The 14159-nt window shown below is 42.6% G+C and overlaps 1 protein-coding gene across 1 annotated transcript; it reads left to right on the forward strand.

Annotated features, from left to right (window-relative positions):
• The first annotated feature begins 3129 nt into the window (after positions 1 to 3129).
• foxd7 (forkhead box D7) lies at positions 3130 to 6399 on the forward strand. Its single transcript, XM_052491289.1, has one exon. It carries the CDS (start codon positions 3448 to 3450, stop codon positions 4420 to 4422), a length of 975 nt encoding a protein of 324 aa, XP_052347249.1. The 5' UTR covers positions 3130 to 3447; the 3' UTR covers positions 4423 to 6399.
• The last annotated feature ends 7760 nt before the right edge of the window (positions 6400 to 14159 follow it).

Genomic DNA, 14159 nt, shown 5'->3' on the forward strand with positions numbered 1-14159 from the left:
GAACTGTCACTTAGCCAATAGGCTATCTCAGTATAGGGCCTTTGTTGGTTTGATCATTTCCATCTCTGGTTTCTCAACGAGAAATGAATAATGTTTCTCGTGCCAGCTGTTGTCATTTTAGCACCATATCTGTGGAAATTCAGACGAATTTCTATTATTATCGTTTTTGTTATTGAAACCACACATCGCGTTTTTCCGCCACGGCATTGGACCTGTTTCCAATCTGAAGACATGCGTGATGAATTTGGCAAATCAGCTGCAGCTTTTGTCGGTAACGTAGCCCACCCACACCAGCCCAGGCGTCCGCTGCCCTGGGGTATCAATGGGAAATGTGGAAATCCCAACAAAGGACTAAATCATTAAACACAAACAACCCAGGGCCTTCGAACAATACAAAAGTGCCTTCCGCTTCTGGCATTCCTTTTATATATTGGCAAGTGCAAATCTATTACTTTCAGCATAATACCAGTTTATTCTCCGTTGGCTATAGGCCTATATAAAATACAATTTAACAGTGTCATTACGGACTGTTATATATTTAAAGGTGTGTGTTTTCAATTGAGTAGCAGGCCGATGGTTTCCTTGTTCATGAGAAATAAGGCATAGCAATGACATTTTTCTCATTATGACCGTCCTGTTACCTCTCGCTAAATAGGCTTCTCGTGGAGGAAAAATTATGTCAGCAAGCCTAGTGCCCTTTATCTTAGCCAGATCTAGTCATATACTCAATAAATTGGATGCAGTCTATCACAGTGCCATCCGTTTTGCCACCAAAGCCCCATATACTTACCCACCACTGCGACCTGTACGCTCTCATCGCCAAACCCACTGGCTACAGACCCTGCTAGGTAAATTCTCCCATTTTCTCAACTCGCTGGTCACCAGAACAGCACCCACCTGTAGCACGCGCTCCATCAGGTATATCTCTCTGGTCACCCCCAAAACCAATTCCTCCATTGGCCGCCTCTCCTTCCAGTTCTCTGCTGCCAATGACTGGAAAGAACTACAAAAATCTCTGAAACTGGAAACACTCATCTCCCTCACTAGCTTTAAGCACCAGCTGTCAGAGCAGCTCACAGATTACTGCACCTGTACATAGCCCATCTATAATTTTGTCCAAATAACTACCTCTCCCCCTACTGTATTTATTTATTTATTTTGCTCCTTTGCACCCCATTATTTATATATCTACTTTGCACATTCTTCCACTGCAAATCTACCATTCCAGTGTTTTACTTGCTATATTGTATTTACGTCGCCACCATGGCCTTTTTTTGCCTTTGTCTCCCTTATCTCACCTCATTTGCTCACATCGTATATAGACTTAGTCTTTTACTGTATTATTGACTGTATGTTTGTTTTACTCCATGTGTAACTCTGTGTTGTTGTATGTGTCGAACTGCTTTGCTTTATCTTGGCCAGGTCGCAATTGTAAATGAGAACTTGTTTTCAACTTGCCAACCTGGTTAAATAAAGGTGAAATAAATAAATATATGCCTATCACGAAATAACAAGTAGGCTAGCTGCTACATTTAATTGACATATTAGCCTAGTTTCAATATGCTCGAATATTATTCATTTTGTTATTATAATAGCAGCATGGTATGAGCATAAGTAGGCTACTATACATTTCTATATGCTATATTTCCCTCTGTAAATTGTAAAAGTTGCAGGGCGCCGTAAATTGTCTCTGTCTATAGGGGTAGACACCTTCTGAAGGTGACCTATAGGCCTACTGGTCCACCAATTGTTTTTGACACTATAGATATAGATTATGGATTTGGCTCATACTTCTCTTCCGTCACTGCAAATCCCCAATATCAACACAATTATTGTTGTGTTGTTAATCTTCACTCTCCTTTGATTTGTCTCACTTACCTTGACTAAAATGAATAGGCCTACCACGTTTATGTTTGATCGATGTACAGTAGATGGATTTATTTCATCTAGCCTTTAAATTATTGCAGAATTTAGAATTTGGGCCTCTTGCTGCAGTATGTGAAGTGATATTTTCACAAGCATTATGCCTTTCTCCAAAGCATATCATTTCTTGAAAGAAGCATAGCCTAATAAAAATGATTCCTCACTTTGATTTTATTAAACTTAATGTTAATACTTCGTATTTTCAACATTTATAACTCAACACGCTTCCGTACATGATAGTTGTTTAGTCGGTGCCATTTGTGCAAAATTGTAGAATTTATGCCCCGATCACACCTGTAGTGAAATTCGCTAAATGTACGCAGTGTCATCTGGATATGTGTGCAACAAAAGTTCTACATTCACAATCTGCTACTGTTTCTGTCACGCCGTCTATGCATACAATAAGATGCATATGTTCGATAAATCCAACCTATGCGCCACACAGAGCGGACTGCAACTGCCTCTGTAACACAATGCTGCATGGCAAACACTGCGTTCCATTGGAAAGGAATGTACTTCTGGTGCACCAAAACACAAAGAAGCTGTAGGTGTGATGGAGGCTTAAAGGCAAAAAAAATTAATTCATACTCATACTTCAATTCATACTCTCCTCCATGTTTTGCGCATGGGCATATGTTGCAAAAACAGTACAAGATAAATGTTCGAAGCGCCCTTAGTAGGACATTATTATTTATTCAGAAAAACGACGAGTTGATTCATGGTTCAGCCCAGCCTCACATTCAATTCGCGCATATATGTACAAAATGTATCATGGTTATAGGCTTATTTTGAGTTGTCTTTGTTTTTCACGCTTCACGAAATGACAATTATAGGCCATTTTGTTTTTAAAATGTGTTATTGATGTGGTGAGAGTTCAGATGTCAGGGGCATTTATATGTCTACTCCTACATAATATTTGATATTTCGAATAGCCATCTGCAAGTAGGCCTATGGATAACAGAATTAGGCAATACGAGAACATTTCCCATCACCATATTGATCCCATAGTTGTCACTTATTAAACGAATGGTAATTTACTGAGTGGAATTTGAAATATGATGTTGATGTTGGAGTGATGGGATGATGATAGTTAACGGGTGGTACTTTGGTACGGATTGCCTTGTTTGAATTGTTAAGAGCTTCTCCTCGAGCATAACCATGACATCACAGTCACCTGATCCAATGCAGTTACAGTTCCAACAGGAAACCAACGAGAGAGGATGCTGGACATCGTGGAAGACTCGCCGTGCTTCATAACTTTCGCAGCCTCCCTTTTCTCTGTTTAAGGCTAAAAGGTTGTTCCATTTTGTGTTTGTTTGGAGATAAAAGGCTTTGGATTTTTTGAAGGGTTGTTTTTTCCTCTTGAATGACTAACGTGAGAGGGGGCTAGACCGCACATATTTTAAGCTAGTTTTTTTTGTGAATGGAGAGAGCAAAGGCTTGCGCGTGAGCATCTATCCCTTTCAAAGAACTGACCCTTTCCCACCTTGTTGGGGCAGGTGATATTGGCTCTGCCCGTGGACTATGACATTGGACTTGGAACCCATGGAAGATTTTGTTATTGACGTAGTAGGAGAGGGACTCAGGGATAACGGAGAGGAGCATCTCGTGTCCTTACCTTTGGAAGAGACGAGAAGCGCAGAGCATGAGCCCGAAACTTTTTTGTCTTCTAGTGGGCAGGATGAGGATAGGGACGACTACTCACCCACATCGAAGTGTCCTCCAGCAGCAATTAAAAGCCCGGCTTCGGTAAAGCCTCCATACTCCTACATCGCTTTGATAACAATGGCCATATTACAAAGCCCAAAAAAGCGACTTACCCTCAGCGAGATATGTGACTTTATCAGCCACCGATTCGTTTATTATCGTGAGAAGTTCCCTGCCTGGCAGAATTCCATCAGACACAACCTTTCGCTCAATGACTGCTTTGTCAAAATGCCCCGGGAGCCTGGTAATCCAGGGAAGGGAAACTACTGGACGCTAGACCCCAATTCTTCGGACATGTTTGAGAATGGGAGCTTTCTGCGTCGAAGGAAGAGGTTCAAACGCCAGCATTTTCGTTTCGGGGTGCTCAAGGAGCAATCCCTTGAGCCCAGTGGCTTTCACAACTTTTATGGTACTTATGGACTCGGCACAGCGGGTCTTCAGCTACCCAGTTTGGAGATATATCCATTCGGCTTCCATCACCATGCGCACTCGTCATGCGCTCCCACCATCCCACCTGTTAGCACCCTGCTACCGGCGTTGTCGAGCCTGTTTACCCGGAACACTTTCGCTGCCAAGGCTTTTCTTCAATCACAACAGCCTGTCACTATCGGGTCCTTCAATCCGAGCCGCTATGCCACCTTTTCTTCCGCTTTGACCACCAGCGGTCCCTACGCGTCCCCTGCGCTGTTCCACTCCACGGCGTCTCCACATCTCGTCAGTTTACATGAAGAATATCAGAAATTACAAACTCAGCGCAGCACATCTGACCTGGCTAATGAGCAGTGCTTGTGAATATTTGAGCTGTGTTTCAGACTTTAAATTGTGTATTTGTATCTCAGGTGATAGAGATTTTTGAAGCTCTTGTGGAAACACAGGTATTTGGCAAATGGTAATTGGATGGACTTTCTTGTTGATCTCGGCCTATTTGAAGAGTTCTTAAGAATGCTGTAGATGTATGCCTTGCATTAATTACATGTTTCATAGCATCTTGCGTTTTTCTTTGTAAAGTATGAAATTACATGTGTCAATTGAAATGCAAATATTTAACTGACGAGTTTCCTTTTACATTCGGAAAGAAATAAAGTGAATTATTTAAAACAATATATTTAACTCAGTCATTTTTCTTATAGGCCTTTGCGTCACTGACCTGTCAATGTTGGCAAAATTGAAGATCTGTAATTGATGCCTTTAACAACTGATTAGTGCATAGCGTATATCTAATCAGTGGAAATATAGCTGCACATGTTTACCTATAGTAGGCCTAAATGCGCAGTGAACTTGATTGCATCTTTCAGCAGGAAATCCGTTAATTCAACATTTTGCTGAGTGTGTAAGATGATGCGTGGGTTAAATTATGTTCAGAACTTTTGACAAAATTAGGGTAATTTTAGTTTGTCTGGTTAGCATTTCTCTAATAATAAAATATTATTAGATTCAATTATATGATGTTTAGGCCTACACGTAAAACATGTCAGCCTATATTAAGTCAAATAAAAATCTTAAAATAATTGACACATTTTGACGGTTATAGCTTTAAAAGTGTCTATCGAAACAGCGACTGAGGATCAAGCGATGTGCGGAATCAAACTATATAAAGATCACATGAACGAGATGCAGCATTGTGTTGACTCTAATCTAGGCTAAATCCAATATCCTGGAATGTTAGGACTACATTTTAAGGATTTTCTGATATTACAATTGAAACATTTTATTTTTGTTCGTTTTTTTTTTGCTCTTTCTAAAATTGAAGTCTAGAAGTAACGGTCTGTGCAGCTGCGCAGCTTTCAGATTGTCAGTTGAGTTACACCACATCCATCCATTAGTTCAACATCGTATTATAATTGCCTGATTTTGCGTCATGGGGCCACACAGCCTGCTCGTTCCAAAAATGGAAAAAAATATGTGCAACACATTCAAAGACTTCATATTTTCATGTCAGATTATGAGGTCATTTCTAAACCCGCATTTGGTTGTCTCTCCAAAGCATTCCTTATAAGTTTTTTTTTTATAGAAATATTTTAATATGTTTGTATGGGAGATGTAGCTTGACGAACCAGTTGAGGATTTATTCAAATATGTGTTTAAATAGACATCGTGATTTAACTCGGTTTTGCTAGAACCAATTTCGTGGTTCGTGATATTAGTCAGAAAATAAAAGCAATATTACATTCTAAGAAAATTAAAGCCATATTAAAGCCCTGAGAATTATGGATGTTTAAAAACAATATTTTAAAGTAATTAATAACATATCTTCATAACTTGATAGATATCACAATCAAGTTCAATTGTGATACTGTATTTGTGAACATAAATGGAACAAAACATAAAAGGAATATAAACGTTTCCTTACACTCTTAATATCGTTAGAAATATCTGGAGCCACATTGGAGATGATTCTGGTACTGTTTCAACCCAAAGTAATAGACATTTCTCATGGATTATAATGAAGATTGAGTATTTGAGACAGATTATTCATGTAAATGTTGAATGATATAATTAACCATATTTGTTGTTTTCTTTTAACGTCCTTGTTTAGATTTATTGTGTGTTTTTCTTTTACTTCTATGCCAGACCGTGCTGTGTTACACTGAACATGACAGGATGAAAATAATGTTAGGTTTCTTGGGAGGAAAGTATTTCTTTAATTCTATTCTAAGCCTAGTTTAGATTGATGACTACTCTAAAGCTTTTGGAAAGGGCTGATGGATAGAAGTACAATATCCAATTCAGTCTAATGACGCTTGGCAACTATTGAAGGACTTAAATCAATAAAAAGATTGTTACCTGATGGCGAATTGTTAAATTGCTTGACTGAGAGAGAAATACACATTGATTTTCTTTGTTGGTCCCCGTTTGAATAAGGAATAAGTTTGATTCCTTAAATGTACAGACTCGCTCATACTGGGTCACTGTTTATTTGATCCTTTTTGTGGTCATATATTTTTCTGCACATAAAACACTAAACGTTTATTATTGCTATTGATAATCTTTAACACTGTGGTGGGAATTGTGGTGAAGTAACCTTAATAGATCCAGCATGAGATTCGTATCATCTTACAGTAGTTATTTAGTGTTCGAATAATACTTATCTGCTTGAAAAAAAACTGGAAATACCACTAATGGGTCATTTTAGCCCATGTATCGAACAGAGACTGTATGATAACAGTGTCAGAGCCGTAATGCCATCTTTTATTATGTGGTCAGTCATGATTCATCTCAGAACTCTGGTAAAGTAGAAAAAAGATCAAGTGTAAACTCTGGGGCTGCCAGTGCCTTCATTGATTGCACGAGCATCATCAGGCCTCGGCACATATAGAAGCTGCAAATGCGCGCTTGTGAAACGTCTACATTTTAACCAGGCGTTATGGTTGAGAGTCACTTTCCCTGGTCAGGTATGAGACCTCAAAGCCAAGCCGCTCCTCATGCATCAGCCAATGGGTCTGTGTGAAAGCTTTGTAGACGATGCAGAAGTCAATGCTCTTTTACCAAGAACAAATAGAGAAAGAGACAAACAAATGATCAGAAAAGCAGAGCAGTGCTGTTGATTGACAGAGAGAGAAAGGAGTGACCTTTATCTGCGGGGAAAGTCACTGCACCTGACAAAATAGGCAAGACAGAAACTGCATGCATGTCCTCTTGTATGTGTGTTCAGCTGTCCTTTATCATACATGACTTCTCCATCCCTGTCGAAAGGGAAGAAAAAACTTGCCAATAATCAGTTGTGTTTGACTTTATTTTATTTCCTTCAAGATGGGTGCCTAGCAGGATGTGAGAGAAAATGTGACTACCTCCTCTTTTTCTGGCAGTGGAGACCTGTTGCATTAACCCCTGGTCAGCACCACCTCTCTCCTACATTCTCTCTCTTATAGTCTCACGTTTGTTCTTGTTAAATGGCATGTGAAAGAATGTTCCTTGACTGCCAATTCATTTAGAAATGAAATATGTAAAAGGGCTCATCAATTGTAACAACAATGACACCGGGCCTTAAATTGAATACGTCACTACAGAAGACTCCAATCGATGTCACATTATGGTTATTCATAACACTATGAACATGATGAATGTAGGTTTATGTGACTCCCATCAGCCCTGTTACCGTTCCAGGTTTCTACTCAGTTCCACGTGGATTATCAGTTATGACTTATCATAACTCACATCTTCCCTCTGATGTAGAGGCCATTTCCTGGGCAAAGTCTGTCGATTTAGTCAGAAGTCCATTCATGCCTGACACGGTTGCTATGCCATGCTTTCATTCGAGCATTATTAAGGCCAAGCCAAACAGGCAAGGTAAACTCATTCCTCCAACTCCCACCCTCTCCTTTCTTCCTTTCCACAGCCAGATCATGGTGCAGAGAGTGGTGCATTGTGGGATATCCTTAGCTAATTCAATCATGAGAGGAAAAACAATGTTTCAATGTTATTCCTACATGTTATTCCTACATTTGAAATGCATCATTTGGAATGAGTTCCCTTGAATGTTTTTATTTTCCTGAACTGTTGAGAGTGGTTTGTAAGTTACTTCATAAACGGATTGAATTGAAATTTAATTGAAAGAGACCAAAGACAATGCAAGCATTTAAGTGCAGCACAATTTCAAAGTGATTATCTGTTGGCTACAGTGATCAGAATTGAGGGGATGGTCGTATCAATGTATAGAGGGGGAAGCTACAGTAAGTAAGTGGCATTTTGAGTTAGCCTTTGAAAAGCTAGCCCTGTGCTACTGCTGATCAGAGCAGAGGTTTTCTCCTCTCACTTTAATGGTTGACTTCCACAGGCTCGGCTTGTTGGCGTTTGCTTTTCCTGGCAGGGCTGATCCCTGCTGCCCCGCTTTTGAGAGGTATTCAATTATATATCTTCCACCCTCCGCGTCTCCCTCTCTCCCCTGCTTCACCGGTCTGTGCTTCACCCTGCCAGGACCAGTAAAAAAGGGTGCTGCGTTGGTGCACCGTTCTCCAGTCTCGTGCCCAAGAATTTACGTGTGTGGCGTGGTGGAGGGCAGTGCGGTGTGTTTTCGGAAAAGGGACCCCCCAACCCTCGGTGCCAGCAGATGACAGTGACATATAGCAGGAAAGCCACCCAGAAGGAGAATGATCTCACACCTCAGCCACGCGCTGAGAGAGGGAGGAAGAAAAAGAGGGAGAGAGGGGTAGAGAGAGGGAGGGAGAAAAAGAGGGAGAGAGGGGTAGAGAGAGGGAGGGAGAAAAAGAGGGAGAGAGGGGTAGAGAGAGGGAGGGAGAAAAAGAGGGAGAGAGGGGTAGAGGGAGGGAGAAAAAGAGGGAGAGAGGGGTAGAGAGAGGGAGGGAGAAAAAGAGGGAGAGAGGGGTAGAGAGAGGGAGAGAGGGGTAGAGAGAGGGAGGGAGAAAAAGAGGGAGAGAGGGGGAGAGAGAGGGAGGGAGAAAAAGAGGGAGAGAGGGGTAGAGAGAGGTCACGAAAAGGGTTTACAGAGATGGAGATAAGGAGATTGCAAGACAGGAAAAGACTAGTAGGCATGGGGTCTGATAGGTGCCACATAAGACAAGGGTGAAGTTATCTGAGTTGGTGTCGAGCCTTAGATTTCCTGGTGTTAATCATAGAACCCTAATGGACTTTGCCTCTATACCCATGAATTGACTAACCACACCCTCCACCCACTGACTCCCTCTATATCCCAGAAGACTACCCAACTTCTCTCACGAAACACCAAGATCAAAATATTCTTGCAAACAACATCAAAATATCCGCAGTTGCGCTCTGGGTTTTATTGTTAATCAAATCAGCCTCATTATAACATCTGTGAGACAAAAACACAGGCCCTCTAATGCAGCCATTATGCAGTTCAATGGGTGGCATTTGGTCATGACCCCCCTACTCTTCCCAATGCCCCCTTTCAATCTTCCTGGTACCCTGCTGCGTCCCAGCTGGCGACCTCATGCCCTCACCATTTTCCTGCAGCCTGGCACCTCTTAGGGCTGGTGGGTGAAGAGAGCTCTACCCAATGTGCCCAATGATTGGGCAACAAGAATCGGGCAATATCATGTACTCTACCTTCTTGTCGTCATCAAGTCCAGACCCACAGGTATGGACCAACAGCTCTAACCCTTGCACAACTGTGGCCAACAAGAAACGCTAGCTAGTGTATCCTCAGAGAGCTCAGATCAAAGGCACTGAGGGGTGATGTCACCCACAGCAGCCCCTAAACCGCTTATTGCACCAAATGAGCGCCATTAGCCATACAAACAAGACTAAAACCTGATGTCATTTAATCAAAAAGAAGCAGGAAGCACAATTAACATCTGGTCCAAGACGTGTCAGAGTGGGGTCAGGCTAGCCGGGCTCTGATTACAGTTGTAGTAGGCCTATGGCTTAACGAGAATAACTCTAACCCCAACCTGGCCATGGCCTGCTCTGGCCACCTGATCTCTGAGCAAGACAGAGTGGCCTGCCTGCTCCACCAGGCATCACCATGGAGACGTGATGAAGTTTGGAAACTCTGAAGTTAAAGCCTAACAGTAGGGGATAGGTCCCTCCTTACAACCCCCTCTCTCTTTCTTCCTTCTCTCAATAACGTCTGCAGTGGCATATTACAACTTGGAAGTGGATTTTAAAAGGGCATTGAAAATGTTGCCAGAATGGGAAAAACATGGACTGGCTCAATCGAAGCAGATTAGGCAGGCGAGCCAAACCTCACGCTTTGTAAAAAATAAGGGAAAAAGCCTTTTTACGTTGGTGCTCAGACCAACCGCATAGCAGGGAAGCCAAACCTAGCCCTCTCCCTCTACTGAAAATAATGGCATCAATGACATAAAGAGAGTACATCCATTGAATTGGCACCTCATACCTCTCACCCTTTGCTACACAATGTCAACAAAGTCACTGCATCCCTGAGGGCTCTGGTGTTGGAGCAAAAGCCTTATTTTATCAGTGCTGCAGGTCTGGGTTGGGGAAATTACAAAGCTAATTCAAAGGCTTGTAAACAATGGAACAGTAACATAAGTCCAGTAATTCTTACTGTATTTAATGAATGTTGTGTTATACTATGTAGCAGTGATGTGATAAAGCTGATTGCTGTGAAGTTCAGAGATTAGAGAGTAAGCGTGAAAGCACCGCCCTGCCACCCAATCTGTCGGCCAGCGAGCTGTTCATCCCATGTTGCCTCCGTTGGTGGTCCCTGGTGTAAGCTACATTTTCCCCTTGCTTCTCTCTCCCCTGTTTTTTTTTTTTATAGCAAACACAAAATTGTTCCTAATTCGCTGCTGCTAGAGGGGGGTAATTTGCGGCTTTTGGCTGAGTGTCGCAAGCCCCAAATTTGAAAAAGCTGCTCTGGGGAAGGCATTCTATAAGGCAGTAGAGCTGCAGTAGGGAGAATCACTCCAATGCATCCAAAGGAAACCAGACACAGCAGAACATGATGATCTCCATACTCAAAGGGCATTTATGTAACAATAACTTGGGGAAACTGAAACCCTTCCTTCTGAGCTTCTGCCAACAATCGGAGCTCTTTTAATTAATTGATCATTGTAATATGTGCTCACTCCAAGTAACTCTTGTTTTTAAATTGCATACACAAACGGTGTCTTTGAAATGCAGTATGGAATCACCGTTGTATGTCTGTTACTTTCATTTTCATAGCAGACTCTTTCTTTTGACAGTAGAGCAGCAGTAGAGTTTGTAGAATTTAAAACCAACTGGCGAAACGTAAAAATGCTGGGTTAAGATACATTTGATATGTGATCGTTCAGATGCCAACTGAAGTCCTCCCTAGTTGTGCTGACGAATGTGAGAAAACACTTCTTCATCATAAATAGACTATTTCATCTTTTCAAGAGGGATACACCGACAAAATATGACATCAATATAAATATTCAACATGTTGGAAAAGTAAGCAAAGAAGAGGAAAACAATTAAAACAACAGAAACCTACAATTGGTTGGGGTGATATCTTGTCTGTGTGTGGGAGAGAATCTGGATCTCTCTTCACACTCTGAGCAAGCAGTGACTCAGCCCAGTGGTTTCTGAGCGCTCCTAGCTCAGTCGACACAAGGGCCCTAAGAGGTGCTCATTCATTTTGATGAACAGGGTCCTCCTCTCTCTCATCCTCTCCTCAGGGAAAGCCTACAGGGATGTTTGTCTTTTCTTTTTTTTTACCCGGCATGGTTTTTCATTTCCACAACAGCACGTCATTACCCAGAGTGTTTAAACGCTTAAGTACGGTTTGATGGGGAGAGAAAAAGCACTTGCAGTGCACAGCTCTACATTAACTCTGCATCACTCAGGGAGAAGTAAAAACCTGCCCTCTGAGCAAAATGAAGTCAATAAATAAAAGTAGCGGTTGTCAGATGTCTGGAACAGCTTGAGAGGATTTGAACAACAGGGTAGCCCACCGTGTTGAAATGAGCACTGCTAACTTTGGGCCGTCTCTTCAGAACTCCCCACTACCAGTTGCTGAGCGCTATTGACTAATGAGGTTGGGCCTGGTGCATGATAAGACAGTGTTAGAGGAGCATTTAATCCATATAAAACACAGTCTGTTGAATGACACAAAGTCACAGCAGTGCAGAAAGGGAAGAGGGAGCAACAGCTTAAAACAGATGGGGTAGGTAGAGCCGGATTACTCCATTGCAAGAATATAAGAGGAACATAAAATGTGTTCCTGGGTTTAGTTTGATGGGAATAACACTTTGATAATTAAACTGTGCTCAGACTGTTGTTCATCCACAGGTTGCCTGGAACCACAGGCAGAACTCATAAAGCATGGGGCTGCAGCTGCTCTGCTACGATTTTCACGAGTCAATGCAATTGATCATAGGTTTCAGGGTAGGTCCAGAGGAAGCTGCAGGTGTGGGGAAGGGAAAACACAATCACATCTCAAGTCCACTGATGGAGATGGATGGAGGAGCAGCATTCCAATCGATGCTGGAGATCTCCACTCCTCAGCCCTGGGTGCACTCAGCTGCATGGGCCAAACATCTGGAGAGGGAAGGAGGGAGAGAGGGAATGAGGGAGGTGAAAGCTGTTAACTGATCCGCTGTGTTTATCTAAAGAGGCACGGGACTCCTGCGGAGGAGGGAGCCCACGAGTGAGCCTGTGTCAGGGAGGAGAGTTCACGCCCTTGTCCCTGTTCTCTCTCTCTTTTTCTCTGCATCCTCATCCCCCTCACCTTCCTGGTCAGCTGAATGGAGGGAATGCCAGTCGAAGAGGGGATGCTGGTCTGGTCTCTGGTGCAGACACTGGTGGCAGGCCACTGCAAAACACAGCATGACCACTTCCTCAACAAACTGCTCCTCTCTTCTCCACAGTTCTTCCCTCTTCGTTCCCTCTTTCCCTCCCTCTATCACACTCCCCATGTCTCCTTCTGATGCTCAGGGAGCAGGAGACGAAACCATACTTTTCTCTTCTTTTGGGCCTTTCCCCTGTCTTTCCCCCAGCAGCCCTATAAAACGCTGCCCTGGTCTTGTTTTCTCTACAAGTCAAGGGATGAGCTGGGACTCATAAAGTGGGAGCTCAGAGGGCAAGCAGAGGTCTCGGGCTCTGTAAAAGAGTGCAGTGGTAGTGGGGGGGGTCTGGCAGGGGAAAATATAGAGTTGTACGTAGGACACCTTGGGAGCATTTGATCCCTGCGAACGTGCTCGGTCTGGGGAGGACACACTCTGTAAATTTCCCTCCCATGTGCAGTGTTCTCAGTAACGGCAGCCCGAGCTCGTAAAGAACGAGACAAGAAAATATAGGGATGACAGGTGCCAAAAGTGGGAATGTGAAAAAAGTTAATGATGAAAAACTATCACTGTGTGTGTTTCTCTACGTGTGTTTTTTTGTGTGTGTGTGTGTATGTGTGTGTGTGCGTGTTCGTGCATGTGTTTATACTGCTGATGGCACCTTGGAGGATTTATTTAAACAGATGTGAACCCTCAGTGCCAGGTTGACCTCAGGTCCTACTTGGCAACACTGAGCCTGATCTATTTGCCCTGGAAAAATAACACTCCATTTAACAGACTGACCTGTGGAAAAAGAGCTCGCAAATACGTTGTAACATGTCCAGAAATAAAAGACTACACTCGCTCAGTTTCACATTTTGCACATTATACTTTTGTAATTGAATATTAATATGACCCAACATACAGTATACTGGATTGCAGACAGAAACAATATATGAGTCTGTCTTTGTCCTTGTCCTCTGTACAGGATTTGAGCAGAGTTACAGTAAACCTGGGAGGTATATATCCTTTCAGACTCAAATATAAAACACTGGATTTATACACTCATTGACCGACGACAAAGAACTTTATACCAAATGTACTGCATGTTAACCACACAGCATGAGAGTGGGTAGTGCAGGGGCTGCAGACAAGAGCCATAAAGAGAGGACATTTATGTGGCGGAGTGGCAGAGGGAGGTCAGAGCAAGAGTGAAGTGTGGAGGGGTCAAAAAGAATGGGGAGACAGCAATGTTTGGAGAGGAGACAGGAGAGAGCAATGCTAATTTATACCCTGCTAATTGGAAACAGCACAGCTCTCCACCTGAACCGCATTCCGGGGCCCTATGACCAGCCCAGC

Source organism: Oncorhynchus keta, chromosome 32, assembly GCF_023373465.1.
Source record: "Oncorhynchus keta strain PuntledgeMale-10-30-2019 chromosome 32, Oket_V2, whole genome shotgun sequence".
Classification (NCBI taxonomy): Eukaryota; Metazoa; Chordata; class Actinopteri; order Salmoniformes; family Salmonidae; genus Oncorhynchus; species Oncorhynchus keta.